Source organism: Rhinoderma darwinii, chromosome 6 (assembly GCF_050947455.1).
Source record: "Rhinoderma darwinii isolate aRhiDar2 chromosome 6, aRhiDar2.hap1, whole genome shotgun sequence".
NCBI lineage: Eukaryota > Metazoa > Chordata > Amphibia > Anura > Rhinodermatidae > Rhinoderma > Rhinoderma darwinii.
In genome coordinates this window covers 143,327,836-143,346,012 of record NC_134692.1, presented here as the reverse complement: position 1 = coordinate 143,346,012, position 18,177 = coordinate 143,327,836, and the positions used below count along the sequence as shown (strand labels likewise).

General features: G+C 55.1%; 1 protein-coding gene across 1 annotated transcript; it reads left to right on the top strand.

Moving 5' to 3' along the window:
* The first annotated feature begins 31 nt into the window (after positions 1-31).
* LOC142656011 (E3 ubiquitin/ISG15 ligase TRIM25-like) lies at positions 32-12,720 on the top strand. The gene is made up of 2 exons (XM_075830823.1): positions 32-200; positions 10,626-12,720. Exon 2 carries the CDS (start codon positions 10,627-10,629, stop codon positions 12,490-12,492), a length of 1,866 nt encoding a protein of 621 aa, XP_075686938.1. The 5' UTR covers positions 32-200; position 10,626; the 3' UTR covers positions 12,493-12,720.
* Positions 12,721-18,177: the final 5,457 nt, after the last annotated feature.

Below are 18,177 nucleotides of genomic sequence, written 5' to 3'. Positions count from 1 at the left end.
CACTCTACGCTCCGGAGTAATGTCATGTGACCGCTAGGGAGGAGTCTATAACGCTTTAAAGATTCCCGCCATCTGCAGCGGTCACGTGATGAACAGAACACGTGACTGTCTCACCGCCACTGCATTAGCTTTTCTCCTGTAGTAAATCTGTATTGGAATTAGAATATTTCCTCCTTAAAATACAATAAATCCCAGAAGAGGTAAGTGTCACCCAGCTCTCCCAGATCCCTGAACAGCATAGCATGTAGCAGTGATGTTACATACATGTAGCTGGTGACAGGCAGGGATGTAGCTGGAGACAGGCAGGCTGCAGGGATGTAGCTGGAGACAGGCAGGCTGCAGGGATGTAGCTGGTGACTGGCAGGCTGCAGGGATGTAGCTGGAGACAGGCAGGCTGCAGGGATGTAGCTGGAGACAGGCAGGCTGCAGGGATGTAGCTGGTGACTGGCAGGCTGCAGGGATGTAGCTTGAGACAGGCAGGCTGCAGGGATGTCGCTGGTGACAGGCAGGGATGTCGCCGGTGACTGGCATGGTGCAGGGATGTAGCCGGTGACTGGCAGGGTGCAGGGATGTAGCCGGTGACTGGCGTGGTGCATGGATATAGCCGTGACTGGCAGGGATGTAGCCGGTGACTGGCAGGGATGTAGCCGGTGACTGGCGTGGTGCAGGGATATAGCCGGTGACTGGCAGGGATATAGCCGGTGACTGGCAGGGATGTAGCCGGTGACTGGCAGGCTGCAGGGATATAGCCGGTGACAGACCGGCTGCAGGGTTGTAGCCGGAGACCGGCCGGGTTGCAGCTGGTGGCAGGCCGGGTTGCAGCTCGTGGCAGGCCGGCTGCCGGGTTGCAGCTGGTGGCAGGCCGGCTGCCGGGTTGCAGCTGGTGGCAGTCCGGCTGCCGGGTTGCAGCTGGTGACTGGCAGGGATGTAGCCGATGACTGGCAGAGTGGAGGGATGTAGCCGGTGACTGGTAGGTTTCAGGCATGTAGCTGAAAGGTTGCAGGCACGTAGCTGGGGACAGGCAGGTTGCAGGCACGTAGCTGGGGACAGGCAGGTTGCAGGCACATAGCTGGGGATAGGCAAGTTGCAGGCATGTAGTTGGTGACAGGCAGGTTGCAGGCATGTAGCTGGTGACTGGCAGGGATGTAGCTGGTGACTGGCAGGGTGCAGGCATGTAGCTGGTTACTGGCAGGGATGTAGCTGGGGACAGGCAGGCTGCAGGCACGTAGCTGGGGACAGGCAGGTTGCAGGCACATAGCTGGGGATAGGCAAGTTGCAGGCATGTAGTTGGTGACAGGCAGGTTGCAGGCATGTAGCTGGTGACTGGCAGGGATGTAGCTGGTGACTGGCAGGGTGCAGGCATGCAGCTGGTTACTGGCAGGGATGTAGCTGGTGACGGGCAGGCTGCAGGGATGTAGCTGGTGACAGGCAGGGATGTAGCTGGTGACAGGCAGGGATGTAGCTGGTGACAGCCACGGATGTAGCTGGTGACAGGCAGGGATGTAGCTGGTGAGTGGCAGGGTGAAGGGATGCTGCCTGTGACAGGCAGGGTGCGGGGTTGTAGCAGGTGACTGGCATGATGCAGGCATGTAGCCAGTGACTGGCAGGGTGCAGGCATGTAGCCAGTGACTGGCAGGGTGCAGGCATGTAGCCAGTTACTGGCAGAGTGCAGGCATGTAGCCAGTTACTGGCAGGTTGCAGGCATGTAGCCAGTGACTGGCAGGGTGCAGAGATGTAGCCGGTGACTGGCGTGGTGCAGGGATGTAGCTGGTGACTGGCAGGGATATAACCGTGACTGGCAGGGATGTAGCCGGTGACTGGCAGGGTGCAGGGATGTAGCCAGTGACAGGCAGGCTGCAGGGATGTTGCCTGTGACAGGCAGGGATGTAGCAGGAGACTGCCAGGGTGCGAGGATGTAGCAGGTGACAGGCAGGGATGTAGCCGGTGACTGGCATGTTGCAGAGATGTAGCCGGTGACTGGCATGTTGCAGAGATGTAGCCGGTGACTGGCATGTTGCAGAGATGTAGCCGGTGACTGGCAGGGTGCAGGGATGTAGCTGGCGACAGGCCAGCTTCAGGGTTGAAGCTGGTGGCAGGCCGGCTGCAGGGATGTGGCTGGTGACTGGCAGGGATGCAGCTGGTGACTGGCAGGCTGCAGGGATGTAGCTGGTGACTGGCAGGGTGCAGGCATGTAGCTGGTGACCGGCAGGGTGCAGGCATGTAGCTGGTGACCGGCAGGGTGCAGGCATGTAGCTGGTGACCGGCAGGTTGCAGGGATGTAGCTGGTGACCGGCAGGCTGCAGGGATGTAGCTGGCGACCGGCAGGCTGCAGGGATGCATCTTTTGACAGGCAGGTTGCAGGCATGTAGCTGGTGACAGGCAGGTTGCAGGCATGTAGCTGGTGACAGGCAGTTTGCAGGCATGTAGCTGGTGACAGGCAGTTTGCAGGCATGTAGCTGGTGACAGGCAGGTTGCAGGCATTAGTTGGTGACAGGCAGGTTGCAGGCATGTAGTTGGTGACCGGCAGGTTGCAGGCATGTATCTGGTGTCAGCCGGCTCCAGGGATGTAGCTGGTGACAGGGGGGCTGCAGGCTGTAGCTGGTAACAGGCAGGCTGCAGGGATGTAGCTGGTGAATGGCGTGGTGCAGGGATATAGCCGGTGACTGGCAGGGATATAGCCGGTGGCAGGCCGGGTTGCAGCTGGTGGCAGGCCGGCGGCCGGGTTGCAGCTGGTGGCAGGCCGGCGGCCGGTTGCAGCTGGTGGCAGGCCGGCGGCCGGGTTGCAGCTGGTGGCAGGCCGGCGGCCGGGTTGCAGCTGGTGGCAGGCCGGCTGCCGGGTTGCAGCTGGTGGCAGGCCGGCTGCAGGGTTGAAGCTGTTGGCAGGCCGGCTGCATGCATGTAGCTGGTGACTGGCAGGGATGTAGCCGATGACTGGCAGGTTGCAGGCACGTAGCTGGAGACAGGCAGGTTGCAGGCACGTAGCTGGGGACAGGCAGGTTGCAGGGACGTAGCTGGGGACAAGCAGGTTGCAGGGACGTAGCTGGGGACAAGCAGGTTGCAGGGACGTAGCTGGGGACAGGCAGGTTGCAGGCAGGTTGCAGGCACGTAGCTGGGGACAGGCAGGTTGCAGGCACGTAGTTGGTGACAGGCAGGTTGCAGGCACGTAGCTGGTGACTGGCAGGGATGTAGCTGGTGACTGGCAGGGTGCAGGTATGTAGCTGGTGACTGGCAGGGATGTAGCTGGTGACAGGCAGGCTGCAGGGCTATAGCTGGTGACAGCCACGGATGTAGCTGGTGACAGCCACGCATGTAGCTGGTGACAGCCACGCATGTAGCTGGTGACAGCCACGCATGTAGCTGGTGACAGCCACGCATGTAGCTGGTGACAGCCACGCATGTAGCTGGTGACAGCCACGCATGTAGCTGGTGACAGCCACGGATGTAACAGGTGACAGGTAGGGATGTAGCTGGTGAGTGGCAGGGTAAAGGGATGCTGCCTGTGACAGGCAGGGTGCGGAGTTGTAGCAGGTGACTGGCATGGTGCAGAGATGTATGTGGTGACTGGCAGGGTGCAGGCATGTAGCCAGTGACTGGCGGTGCAGGGAAGTAGCTGGTGACTGGCAGGTTGCAGGCATGTAGCTGGTGACTGGCAGGTTGCAGGCATGTAGCTGCTGACTGGCAGGGTGCAGGCATGTAGCTGCTGACTGGCAGGGTGCAGGCATGTAGCTGCTGACTGGCAGGGTGCAGGCATGTAGCTGCTGACTGGCAGGGTGCAGGCATGTAGCTGCTGACTGGCAGGGTGCAGGCATGTAGCTGGTGACTGCCAGGGTGCAGGCATGTAGCTGGTCACTGCCACGGTGCAGGCATGTAGCTGGTTACTGCCAGAGTGCAGGCATGTAGCTGGTGACTGCCAGGGTGCAGGCATGTAGCTGGTGACTCTGCAGGGATGTAGCTAGTGTCAGGCGTGCTCCAGGGATGTAGCTGGTGACAGGGGGCTGCAGGCATGTATCTGGTTATAGGCAAGCTGCAGGGATGTAGCAGGTGAAAGGTAGGGATGTAGCTGGTGAGTGGCAGAGTGCAGGGATGTAGCCGGTGACTGTTATGGTGCAGAGATGTAGCCGGTGACTGTCATGGTGCAGAGATGTAGCCGGTGACTGTCATGGTGCAGAGATGTAGCCGGTGTCTGGCATGGTTAAGAGATGTAACCGGTGACTGGCATGATGCAGGTATGTAGCCGGTGACTGGCAAGCTGCAGGGATGTAGCCGGTGACTGGCAGGCTGCGGGGATGTAGCCGGTGACTGGCAGGCTGCGGGGATGTAGCCGGTGACTGGCAGGCTGCGGGGATGTAGCCGGTGACTGGCAGGCTGCTGGGATGTAGCCGGTGACTGGCAGGCTGCAGGGATGTAGCCGGTGACTGGCAGGCTGCAGGGATGTAGCCGGTGGCTGGCAGGCTGCAGGGATGTAGCCGGTGACTGGCAGGCTGCAGGGATTTAGCTGGTGACTGGCAGGGATGTAGCTGGTGACCGGCAGGCTGCAGGGATGTAGCTGGTGACCGGCAGGCTGCAGGGATGTAGCTGGTGACCGGCTTGCTGCAGGGATGTAGCTGGTGACAGGCAGGTTGCAGGCATGCATCTTTTGACAGGCAGGTTGCAGGCATGCATCTTTTGACAGGCAGGTTGCAGGCATGTAGCTGGTGACAGGCAGGCTGCATGCATGTAGATGGTGACAGGCAGGCTGCAGGGATGTAGCTGGTGACAGGCAGGCTGCAGGTATGTAGCTGGTGACAGGCAGGCTGCAGGGATGTAGCTGGTGACAGGCAGGCTGCAGGCATGTAGCTGGTGATAGGCAGGCTGCAGGCATGTAGCTGGTGATAGGCAGGTTGCAGGCATGTAGCTGGTGACAGGCAGGGTGCAGGCATGTAGCTGGTGACAGGCAGGTTGCAGGCATTAGTTGGTGACAGGCAGGTTGCAGGCATGTAGTTGGTGACCGGCAGATTGCAGGCATGTAGCTGGTGTCAGCCGGCTCCAGGGATGTAGCTGGTGACAGGGGGGCTACAGGCTGTAGCTGGTAACAGGCAGGCTGCAGGGATGTAGCTGGTGACAGACAGGGATGTCGCCAGTGACTGGCATGGTGCAGGGATGTAGGTGGTGACTGGCAGGGTGCAGGGAAGTAGCCGGTGACTGGCAGGGTGCAGTGATATAGCCGGTGACTGGCAGGGATGTAGCCGGTGACTGGCCGGGTGGCAGGCCGGCGGCCGGGTGGCAGCTGGTGGCAGGCCGGCGGCTGGGTTGCAGCTGGTGGCAGGCCGGCTGCCGGGTTGCAGCTGGTGGCAGGCCGGGTTGCAGCTGGTGGCAGGCCGGCTGCCGGGTTGCAGTTGGTGGCAGGCCGGGTTGCAGCTGGTGGCAGGCCGGCTGCCGGGTTGCAGCTGGTGGCAGGCCGACTGACGGGTTGCAGCTGGTGGCAGGCCGGCTGCCGGGTTGAAGCTGTTGGCAGGCCGGCTGCATGCATGTAGCTGGTGACTGGCAGGGATGTAGCCGATGACTGGCAGGGTGCAGGGATGTAGGTGGTGACTGGCAGGGTGCAGGGATGTAGGTGGTGACTGGTAGGTTTCAGGCACGTAGCTGGAGACAGGCAGGTTGCAGGCACGTAGCCGGAGACAGGCAGGTTGCAGGCACGTTGCTGGGGACAGGCAGGTTGCAGGCACGTTGCTGGGGACAGGCAGGTTAAAGGCATGTAGCTGGTGACTGGCAGGGTGCAGTTATGTAGCTGGTGACTGGCAGGGATGTAGCTGGTGACAGGCAGGCTGCAGGGATGTAGCTGGTGACAGCCACGGATGTAGCTGGTGACAGCCACGGATGTAGCTGGTGACAGCCACGGATGTAGCTGGTGACAGGCAGGGATGTAGCAGGTGACAGGTAGGGATGTAGCTGGTGAGTGGCAGGGTGAAGGGATGCTGCCTGTGACAGGCAAGGTGCGGAGTTGTAGCAGGTGACTGGCATGGTGCAGAGATGTATGTGGTGACTGGCAGGGTGCAGGCATGTAGCCAGTGACTGGCAGGGTGCAGGGAAGTAGCTGGTGACTGGCAGGTTGCAGGCATGTAGCTGGTGACTGGCAGGTTGCAGGCATGTAGCTGGTGACTGGCAGGGTGCAGGGATGTAGCAGGTGACTGCAGGCATGTAGCTGGTGACAGGGGGGCTTCAGGCATGTAGCTGGTGACAGGCAGGGATGTAGCTGTTGACAGGCAGGGATGTAGCTGGTGACTGGCAGGCTGCAGGCATGTAGGTGCTGACTGGCAGGCTGCAGGGATGTAGCTGCTGACTGGTAGGCTGCAGGGATGTAGCTGGTGACTGGCAGGGTGCAGAGATGTAGCCGGTGTCTGGCATGGTTCAGAGATGTAACCGGTGACTGGCAAGCTGCAGGGATGTAGCCGGTGACTGGCAAGCTGCAGGGATGTAGCCGGTGACTGGCAGGCTGCGGGGATGTAGCCGGTGACTGGCAGGCTGCGGGGATGTAGCCGGTGACTGGCAGGCTGCGGGGATGTAGCCGGTGACTGGCAGGCTGCGGGGATGTAGCCGGTGACTGGCAGGCTGCGGGGATGTAGCCGGTGACTGGCAGGCTGCAGGGATGTAGCTGGTGACTGGCAGGCTGCAGGGATGTAGCTGGTGACTGGCAGGCTGCAGGGATGTAGCTGGTGACTGGCAGGCTGCAGGGATGTAGCCGGTGGCTGGCAGGCTGCAGGGATGTAGCCGGTGGCTGGCAGGCTGCAGGAATGTAGCCGGTGACTGGCAGGCTGCAGGGATTTAGCTGGTGACTGGCAGGGATGTAGCTGGTGACCGGCAGGCTGCAGGGATGTAGCTGGTGACCGGCTTGCTGCAGGGATGTAGCTGGTGACAGGCAGGTTGCAGGCATGCATCTTTTGACAGGCAGGTTGCAGGCATGCATCTTTTGACAGGCAGGTTGCAGGCATGTAGCTGGTGACAGGCAGGTTACAGGCATGTAGCTGGTAACAGGCAGGCTGCATGCATGTAGCTGGTGACAGGCAGGCTGCATGCATGTAGCTGGTGACAGGCAGGCTGCAGGGATGTAGCTGGTGACAGGCAGGCTGCAGGGATGTAGCTGGTGACAGGCAGGCTGCAGAGATGTAGCTGGTGACAGGCAGGCTGCAGGGATGTAGCTGGTGACAGGCAGGCTGCAGGCATGTAGCTGGTGATAGGCAGGTTGCAGGCATGTAGCTGGTGACAGGCAGGGTGCAGGCATGTAGCTGGTGACAAGCAGGTTGCAGGCATTAGTTGGTGACCGGCAGGTTGCAGGCATGTAGCTGGTGTCAGCCGGCTCCAGGGATGTAGCTGGTGACAGGGGGATACAGGCTGTAGCTGGTAACAGGCAGGCTGCAGGGATGTAGCTGGTGACAGACAGGGATGTCGCCAGTGATTGGCATGGTGCAGGGATGTAGGTGGTGACTGGCAGGGTGCAGGGAAGTAGCCGGTGACTGGCAGGGTGCAGTGATATAGCCGGTGACTGGCAGGGATATAGCCGGTGACTGGCAGGGATATAGCCGGTGACTGGCAGGTATGTAGCCGGTGACTGGCAGGGATGTAGCCGGTGACTGGCCGGGTGGCAGGCCGGCGGCCGGGTTGCAGCTGGTGGCAGGCCGGCGGCCGGGTTGCAGCTGGTGGCAGGCCGGGTTGCAGCTGGTGGCAGGCCGGGTTGCAGCTGGTGGCAGGCCGGGTTGCAGCTGGTGGCAGGCCGGCTGCCGGGTTGCAGCTGGTGGCAGGCCGGCTGCCGGGTTGCAGCTGGTGGCAGGCCGGGTTGCAGCTGGTGGCAGGCCGGCTGCCGGGTTGCAGCTGGTGGCAGGCCGGCTGCCGGGTTGAAGCTGTTGGCAGGCCGGCTGCATGCATGTAGCTGGTGACTGGCAGGGATGTAGCCGATGACTGGCAGGGTGCAGGGATGTAGGTGGTGACTGGCAGGGTGCAGGGATGTAGGTGGTGACTGGTAGGTTTCAGGCACGTAGCTGGAGACAGGCAGGTTGCAGGTACGTAGCCGGAGACAGGCAGGTTGCAGGGACGTAGCTGGGGACAGGCAGGTTGCAGGGACGTAGCTGGGGACAGGCAGGTTGCAGGGACGTAGCTGGGGACAGGCAGGTTGCAGGCACGTTGCTGGGGACAGGCAGGTTGCAGGCACGTTGCTGGGGACAGGCAGGTTGCAGGCACGTTGCTGGGGACAGGCAGGTTGCAGGCACGTAGCTGGGGACAGGCAGGTTGCAGGCACGTAGTTGGGGACAGGCAGGTTGCAGGCACGTAGCTGGGGACAGGCAGGTTGCAGGCACGTAGCTGGGGACAGGCAGGTTGCAGGCACGTAGCTGGGGACAGGCAGGTTGCAGGCACGTAGCTGGGGACAGGCAGGTTAAAGGCATGTAGCTGGTGACTGGCAGGGTGCAGTTATGTAGCTGGTGACTGGCAGGGATGTAGCTGGTGACAGGCAGGCTGCAGGGATGTAGCTGGTGACAGCCACGGATGTAGCTGGTGACAGCCACGGATGTAGCTGGTGACAGCCACGGATGTAGCTGGTGACAGGCAGGGATGTAGCAGGTGACAGGTAGGGATGTAGCTGGTGAGTGGCAGGGTGAAGGGATGCTGCCTGTGACAGGCAGGGTGCGGAGTTGTAGCAGGTGACTGGCATGGTGCAGAGATGTATGTGGTGACTGGCAGGGTGCAGGCATGTAGCCAGTGACTGGCATGTTGCAGGCATGTAGCTGGTGACTGGCAGGTTGCAGGCATGTAGCTGGTGACTGGCAGGTTGCAGGCATGTAGCTGGTGACTGGCAGGTTGCAGGCATGTAGCTGGTGACTGGCAGGGTGCAGGGATGTAGCAGGTGACTGCAGGCATGTAGCTGGTGTCAGGCGGGCCTCAGGCATGTAGCTGGTGACAGGCAGGGATGTAGCTGTTGACAGGCAGGGATGTAGCTGGTGACTGGCAGGCTGCAGGCATGTAGCTGGTGACTGGCAGGCTGCAGGGATGTAGCTGCTGACTGGCAGGCTGCAGGGATGTAGCTGGTGACTGGCAGGGTGCAGGCATGTAGCTGGTGACTGGCAGGGTGCAGGCATGTAGCTGGTGACTGGCAGGGTGCAGGCATGTAGCTGGTGACTGGCAGGGTGCAGGCATGTAGCTTTTGACTGGCAGGGTGCAGGCATGTAGCTGCTGACTGGCAGGGTGCAGGCATGTAGCTGCTGACTGGCAGGGTGCAGGCATGTAGCTGCTGACTGACAGGGTGCAGGCATGTAGCTGCTGACTGGCAGGGTGCAGGCATGTAGCTGCTGACTGGCAGGGTGCATGTATGTAGCTGCTGACTGGCAGGTTGCAGGCATGTAGCTGGTGACTGTCAGGGTGCAGGCATGTAGCTGGTGACTGTCAGGGTGCAGGCATGTAGCTGGTGACTGCCAGGGTGCAGGCATGTAGCTGGTGACTGCCAGGGTGCAGGCATGTAGCTGGTGACTGCCAGGGTGCAGGCATGTAGCTGGTGACTCTGCAGGGTGCAGGGATGTAGCTAGTGTCAGGCGTGCTCCAGGGATGTAGGTGGTGACAGGGGGCTGCAGGCATGTATCTGGTTATAGGCAAGCTGCAGGGATGTAGCAGGTGAAAGGTAGAGATGTAGCAGGTGACTGGCAGGGTGCAGGGATGTAGCCGGTGACTGTCATGGTGCAGAGATGTAGCCGGTGTCTGGCATGGTTCAGAGATGTAACCGGTGACTGGCATGATGCAGGGATGTAGCCGGTGACTGGCAAGCTGCAGGGATGTAGCCGGTGACTGGCAAGCTGCAGGGATGTAGCCGGTGACTGGCAGGCTGCAGGGATGTAGCCGGTGACTGGCAGGCTGCAGGGATGTAGCCGTCGACTGGCAGGCTGCAGGGATGTAGCCGGTGACTGGCAGGCTGCAGGGATGTAGCCGGTGACTGGCAGGCTGCAGGGATGTAGCCGGTGACTGGCAGGCTGCAGGGATGTAGCCGGTGACTGGCAGGCTGCAGGGATGTAGCCGGTGACTGGCAGGCTGCAGGGATGTAGCTGGTGACTGGCAGGGTGCAGAGATGTAGCAGATGACCGGCAGGTATGTAGCTGGTGACTGGCTGGCACGGTGCAGAGATGTAGCTGGTTATGCAGCATCTATATGGCAACTTATCATAGAAGTATTTATAGTATCAGCCACTGATTCCGCCAAAACTGGCACGAGCAGAACACAATAAGCAGATTACTGTAGATTCTTTGGAGGAGGTCTGATCTTGAGGAGCACATTTACCGTCGCTGCTGCAGTAAAGTTTTCCGGGAGTATAACCGTTTTTATATAATCTGCGTCCATTTATAATAACTACGGTAGAGGGTGGAGCCTGTGTGCATGATGCACTTAGTATTCATGTGATACAGTCACGCAATCGCACCATAGTCTTGGCCATGTACGGTACTACATAGGTTCTGATGTCATCTGGGCAAGCTTCTCCCTCTGCCGTAGGGTTTACATATTGCAGCCAGTAGTATAGATTGAAGCTCTTGGACTCTAGAGCTCCACCACCATGTTACACCATATGTGATTCCAAGTCGTGACGATGACACATGTTCTACTTTCATTTATTGCAGAATGGCGTCTGCTGATCTGAGGGACGAGCTGAACTGCTCCATCTGCCTGAGTCTCTATACAGACCCCGTATCTTTCAGATGTGGACACAACTTCTGCCGTCCATGTATTGTGATAGTACTGGATGCACAGGAGGCAGCTGGAGTGTATTCCTGTCCTGACTGTAGAGCAGAATATCCGGAGCGTCCGGCCCTGGAGAAGAACAGGAAGCTGGGTAATATAGTGGAGCGTTTCTTATCTTCTCACCCTGATATGGCGGACACCAGAGTCTTCTGTACTTACTGCACCAAGTCCCCTGTACCGGCTGTGAAGTCCTGTCTGCAGTGTGAGAACTCTCTATGTGACGACCACCTGACTGCCCACAACAATTCGGTGGATCACATATTAACAGAACCCACCGGCTCCTTTGGTAACAAAAAATGTTCCATCCACAAGAAGGTCCTGGAGTATTACTGCCCGCAGGACGCTGCTTGTCTGTGTGTGTCTTGTTGTCTGGTTGGTAAGCACAGGGGACACCAGGTGGAACCTCTAGATGAGGCGTCCGAGAAGAAGAAGGAGAAACTGAGGAAATATCTGGATGAACTAAACCCACAAAAAGCAAAAATTCAGACGAGAGTCCAGAATCTGCACCATCATAAGGGGAATATCCAGGAGAAAGCCTCTGAGAAGAGGGACAAGGTCAGTAAGTTGTTCATGGACATTAAGAAGTGCCTGAGAAGGGCAGAAAAGAAAGCGCTGAGCGAGATCTCCAGGCAGGAGGAGAGGATCGTGTCACAGATCATTCATCTGATCAAGATACTGGAAATACAGGAGGACGAGCTGTCCAGGAAGATGCGTGACGTGGAGGAGATGTGTCGTGTCGCTGACCCGATAAGACTCTTACAAGAAAGTGACATTACAGTATGTAGTCCTGGAAATGATGAGGACAGAGGGGGAGATGGTGGAAAGATCAACTCTGAGGATGATCTGGATGTGGGACTGGTCTCCGGACAAGCTGATGTTCACGTGTCTGACACCAAAGTGCAGGAAAACGGGACTGACCCTATAACTGTCCTGCAGGAATCAGACCAAGGAGCGGCTTGTAGTGCTACGAGTATGGCGGCAGAAGAAGAAGCTGCAGTCAGTGACCTTTATGAGATCGCTGATGATCTGGATGAGGTTCTGATCTCATTGACCGTACACCGATCTATGAGGGATATCGTCACCGGTGTAACATCAGCGCTCGGGTTCCATGTACCAGACATATTGCTGGATGTGGACACGGCTCATAGATGTGTGAAGGTATCAGAAGATCTGAAAACCGCAACAAATTCAGAAGAAGCACCGGACAGACCAGAATCACCAGGACGGTTTCTGCTTTATGATCAGGTGTTGAGCAGATGTGGCTTCTCCTCAGGACGACATTACTGGGAGGTGGAGTGGAACCGGATAGGAAGATGTGACATCGGATTGTCTTATACCAGTATAGTAAGGAAAGGAGATGAGTCTGGTATTGGAGATAATAATAAGTCTTGGTGTCTGATCCTGGAAGATGAAGAATACTCCGTGTCCCATAATTCTGTCACTAAAACTCTACATTCAAAGCCAACGTGTCCAGCATATGGAGTCTTCTTAGACTATGAGGCCGGGCGTCTGTCCTTCTTTGAGTTGTGTAACCCCATCAGACATTTGGACACCGTCACCGCCTCCTTTACCGAGCCCCTACACGTTGCCTTCTATGTGGATTATGGAGCCTCTGTAACAATAACAAGCTATGGCGAAAGAAGTCCTCGCTATGTCAGGACGTCTACGGAATACTGTGGTGCCCTACGTCTGGAGACGTTACATGGTCGTGGTCCATCAGACTGTCCCGGGCAGCCCTTCCTGTAAGGAATTCTTCTAGCCGTTCTCTATAGGTTCCCCAGAAGGTCATCTGCTGTGTCGAGCACTGCTATGCAAAGGTGCAAAAAGGTGGAAGCGTCCAACAGTGGGCCATGGAAGCAACGTCCCGATACCACCAAAGAACACCAAGACTGTGTAGGATGATGAGTTGTCGTTGGTATTCCAATCTGGTTCAATGTTAAAATAATAATTAAAAAAAAATGTTCAAAAACAAAATATTATTTTATTTTTTTATCATATTCAATTTTTTTTATTGAGCTTCAATACACACAGATACAGAACACAGTGGAGGGAAGGCCTCCATACATTAAAGGAAAACGACAAATAAGGCCAAGCCCAAAGCAAAAAAGTGTGCATCAAATCCCAATACAAACGACATTATTCATTATATAGCAGCAGCAAGAATGAGCCTAAAAAGCAAATCAGAGGAGCACTGCAAAGGATGGAACATAAAAATAACAAGTCAGACTCCCAAACATAAGAAGGTACAATGAGGCCAATGAATGCAATTCGAGAAGGAGAGGCACATTACCCTAGACAGGGAAAGAGAAAGAATAGAAGAAATCGCCGAGAAGGGAAGGGAGGGAGGAAAACATGGGGAGCCTGGACTCCATTTCCGGGGTATCATGAGTGAAAACAGACAAAAGCAAGTACCACAATACACTTAACGGGCATATTCGGACTCCAGTTACAGCAGTAAGATAGGAGGAGGAAGAAAGGAACGAACGTAATCCATGGAGACCACGTAGACGTGTATTTTACAGAAGCAGACGGGGAATGGGCCACCAGGTGTTTCATTCTCTGTATCAAGGCAACCTCTTGAAACCACTCATCTAACGTTGGGGGTATCGCCGTTTTCCTCCTACGCGGGATCACTGACTTTGTCACCAGAAGGAGATGTCTAGTTAGGGAACTTTTATAAATGTGTAATGGCATAGGGAACATAAATAAAAGAGCTGCCTCAGGAGACTTGGGAACAGAGACTCCAGTAACCTCTAATATTATTTTAAGCACTGCATCCCAAAAACTCCTCAACGAGGGGCAGCTCCACCAAACATGAGACATGGAACCTCCCACAGCTCCACAACGCCAACAATTGTCGGGCACGGACGGATAACATTTATCAAGAGGAACCGGGACCCGGTACCATCTAGAAACAATTTTGTAACTAGTTTCCTGGGCCTTGATGTCTATAGAGGCTTTTTGAGAAAGGGAGAAACACCGCTTCCATTGTGCGTCAGTGAAATTAGTATGTAATTCTCCCTCCCAAGCCCTGCAGAAGGGAGGGAGTTGGTGGGATCGCTGGGAAAGGAGTAGTTTATATAATGTGGAGATTACATGGGTAGGGGGCAGGGTAGAAACACATAAGCGGTCAAAATCAGTAAGCAACCGATGAAGATGGGTGCGGCGATTAATAGCACCATAAAAATGCTTTAACTGGGAATATTCAAACATATGGTGAGTAGAGGGCGTATCAGCGGGGCAGATGGAGGCTAAAGGGAGTAGAGAGGAATCAGAAAGGACCTGAGCAAAATACATGGGATTGGTGGATGACCTGCCTAGGGAGTAGCGACCAGCCCTGCCAGCAGGAAAGGCTGGATTGCCAGTAATAGGGGTTAAAGGACCCAATGGGTCTATGAGCGAACCTCCCGGCCCTAAAGACCGCAACGCCAAGAGGGTATGGTAAACCACAAATGAGGCTTGAGTCTGTCTGTTTCCAGACAGGGTCCACGGCAGGATAGATGGGGTACTAGGACAGATTTGTTGGGCTAAACGAACCCACAGTTTTGATTCACGATTATGAAAAAAATCCAAAACACTCGCATGAGTCGACGCCAAGTAATAGAGCCGATAGTCCAGCCGACCAACCCCACTCGCATCTCTGGATCGAGTAAGAAGAGTTCGACTCAAACGTGGACGACCTGTTGGCCATATGAAGGATCCAAAGCATTGCTGTATTCACAACCAATAAGAAGATGGGATGGAGATGGGGATCGTCTGCAGGAGAAATAGTAATCTGGGAAGGAGCGACATTTTGATAATATTAATACGGCCAAACCAGGAGAATTCAGTCTTATGTCACGAATTGAGATCTGTGCGAAACTTGGCTAGCAGGGGAATTAAATTATTTGTAAACAGTTGTGTGAGGTCACTACTTATGCGGACACCCAAGTATGTTATACCCCTGGAGGGCCAAGAGAAGGGGAACTTGCTTTTGAGAAGCGACACTAACGGGATCGGGAGAGAGACATTCAACGCTGCAGACTTGGAGAAGTTGATCTTGAAGTTAGACCATGTTCCAAAACGGGACAGCTCGGACATCAATGAGGGGAGAGAGACATGCGGGTCTGTTAGATAAACTAATAAGTCGTCAGCAAATGCAGCGCACCTGAATTCCGTCCCTGCTATGGTAATACCTTTAATATCCATGCTGTTCCGAATGGAGGCCATGAGATGTTCCATGACCAGGACATACAACAGTGGGGATAAGGGGCAGCCCTGCCTTGTGCCATTATGAATAGTGAAAGGTGCAGAGAGGGAGCCGTTTATTTTTATTTGGGCGGAAGGAGAGCGATACAGTGCCATAATTTTAGCCAGGAGGGAAGGTCCTATTCCTACACGTTGAAGGGTTTGGCAAAGGGCAGGCCATGATATTCTGTCAAATGCCTTTTCGTCGTCTAGGGATAGGATGATGAGTGGGATGTGATGAGTCTGGGCATGATGAATAATATCTAAAGGTTTAAGGGTGTTGTCACGGGCCTCCCGACCGGGTACAAATCCCACTTGGTCCGGGTGAACTAGATTAGGCAGGTGTTTATTCAGTCTATTGGCAAGCAATTTAGCGTAAATTTTGAGGTCAACATTGAGTAAAGAGATGGGACGATAACTGGAACAGAGTTGAGGGTCCTTACCCGGCTTAGGGATGACAGCAACATGGGCCAACAGGACCTCCGGGGAAATAGAATTAAAAGCTTGTAGCAGAAGCGGCAGCAAACGGTCAGCTAATGTCTTGTAAAACTTGGCAATATAGCCATCCGGACCAGGAAAGTCGGTTATAACCGCAAGGATCTCCAGATAGGTGAAGTCCATATCAAGTTCCTCAGCTATTTCCCTGGACAAAGGTGTGAAGAGAGAGGAGAAAGAGTCCCGACCCGGCGGAGGGGAGTGGGCGGGAGGACTAAGGTTGTAGAGATCAGAGTAAAATTTATGAAAGCAATCCGCTATCTGTGGTGTTGCGTGAACAACCTGGCCAGAGGGAGATTTAGTGTTTGGTATATGTGACTGGGCTATCCTAGCCTTTAAAGCTCTGGCCAACATGTGTCCGCTTTTAGACCATACCGACGAGAAAATAGAGCTTATAGTCAAAAATTATGGAAATATATAAATTTTATTACACAAAATAACACACATTTAAAAACACATGATAATAAAGACTCTAGTACTAACACTGTGGTACATGGTTCGGCACGGAGACATAGTAGTTAAACGTTATATTGGCATAGAATGCAGGCTATATACACTGCTCACATAGATACTGCACTATCACATCAGATGGATTGTGTATTGGTAGCCCATAGTGACCTCACAATCTTATAAAGTTTAAAGGCAAGTGCCGGCTTTTGTTGCCAAATCCATAAAACGTAAGACTTGAAGGGCACGCTTTTGAGCCGAGTCCAACAGACGTCTGGCGTCCTTTCGGGCAACCTGTAACTCCCGCAAAATTGGAAGAGAAAGCGCATGCTTGTGAGCCAGTTCAAGGGAGGTAATTTTTTGGAGAGCAGTTTTAAGGGAATGAGCCCTCTCTCTTTTAAGGCGCACACCGTGTTTTATGAGGACCCCCCTGAGTACACACTTAAGGGCTTCCCATTGAAACATGGGAGACGTGTCATCATCGGCGTGGTCAGATGTGAAATGCTCAACCGTTTGTAGCAGGTCAGCATGGCACACCCCATCCAGGAGCAGGGATTCATTAAGTCTCCAAGTCCAGGGGCCCTTAGTGAGGAAGGGGAGATGTAAGGTACACTACACAGGGGCATGGTCAGACCAAAGGATACTGCCGATGGACGTAGAGGTGACCCAGGGAAGAGCATGATGCTGAAGAAGAATGTAATCCAAGCGACTGTAAGTGCCATGCGGATGGAAATAAAAACTATAATCCTTATCAGTGGGATGTTGAAGGCGCCAAGTGTCACAAAGTTGAAGCTGTAAGAGAGCACGTCACACCCGCTTAATAGCACCATATGCAACACTAGAGCGACCAGTAGAGTTATCTACCGTCGGATCCAAAGTAAGGTTAAAGTCTCCGCACAACACCACAGTCCCCCGGACCACCGGAAGGGCAGTATCTGAGTTTAAGAAGGAAAGGCACCTGGACCTGGTTAGGAACGTAAGTATTAATCACAGTGAACTCCCACCCACCTATATTAAGCACGAGGATGATGTATCTAGCTTCGGGGTCTACAACAGAATTTACGACCTGATGTGGGAGAGATTTGTGGGGAGCTATGGCAACTCCACGAGATCTGGAAAGGGGATTGTTATTGAAATGCCAATTAGTGTAAAATTTATGCTTAATGGTAGGGGAATGCCCTTCCTTGAAGTGTGCCCGCGTGGAGGGCGACCCGCAGTAGCAGGCAAATGCACAGAGAGCGGGCGTCCCGTCCGAGATCCTCCCACCTGCAGAGGATAACAGAGAGGGCCACTCCGGTAGTGAGACATGAGGAAGGTCTAAGTCCCGCAAGAAACCAGGCAAGTCAGTCGGGGATCGTATAGTATAGGTGCGACCATCTTGTCTGACCATCAGGGCAAAAGGGAATCCCCATCTGTAGATGATGCCCCGGCTCCGGAGTACCTCCAAAAGGGGTTTGAGAGCAGATCTTTGCGCCAGCGTATGTCTAGACAGATCCGGCAAAACCTGTATCTGCGTACCTTGATGAAGAATGATAGGCTGCTGTCAGATTTTTTGTAGGATCGAGTCCTTGATGGCGTAAAAGTGGATTTGGCAAATGACATCTCAATGTCCCGGCGGCCATCTTGGATGACGGCAAGCGATGTCGTCCGGACAGCAGCATCACAGGACAGCCCGAGGAGGAGACACGGAGTCAGAGGCCTCCAACAGCTGCACCCAGGAAGGTAAGGTGACGTCGTCAGGGGCCATCTCAGGGCACTGGGGCAGTGAAGGTGGAGAGGTTGGGTGGCCATCTTGACCCCGGGTCTCGGCCTGGAGCGAAGTCCATAGCTGCATCTGGGTCTGGCCCAAAATAGGCCCCAATATCACTCTGGGGAGATGAGGGAAAGGTAGAGGCTGCTGCCTTATTCTTTTTACTAGCCTTCCCCATTGCAGGGAGTAGATGTTAGCCGATGCAGTAAAAGCTGGTGGAGGAGCTGAAGAAAGCACGTCCTCACTCTCCTATAGCTGGCCACGCCCCCAACAAAATATTATTTTAAGTAATTTCACGTTGTGTTTTTGTGTGATGTTCCAGTGTAAGTAGAATTTAGGTTATTTTGGTCTTAGGCCTCTGTGGAAAAAGAGAAACTTTATCCAGCGCGGGGTTTAAAAGGAAGTAATGTTCAAACTTTATACCAAATATATTTAAAAGTCCATATATAAAGGGCTGGATGCATCAGATAGCGGGCCCATCGGTGAGCTGGAGGATTCCTCCCCCATTTGCC

Excerpts from the sequence above, each read along its gene's own strand:
- LOC142656011 (XM_075830823.1), top strand. The coding sequence starts at position 10,627 with ATGGCGTCTGCTGATCTGAGGGACGAGCTGAACTGCTCCATCTGCCTG.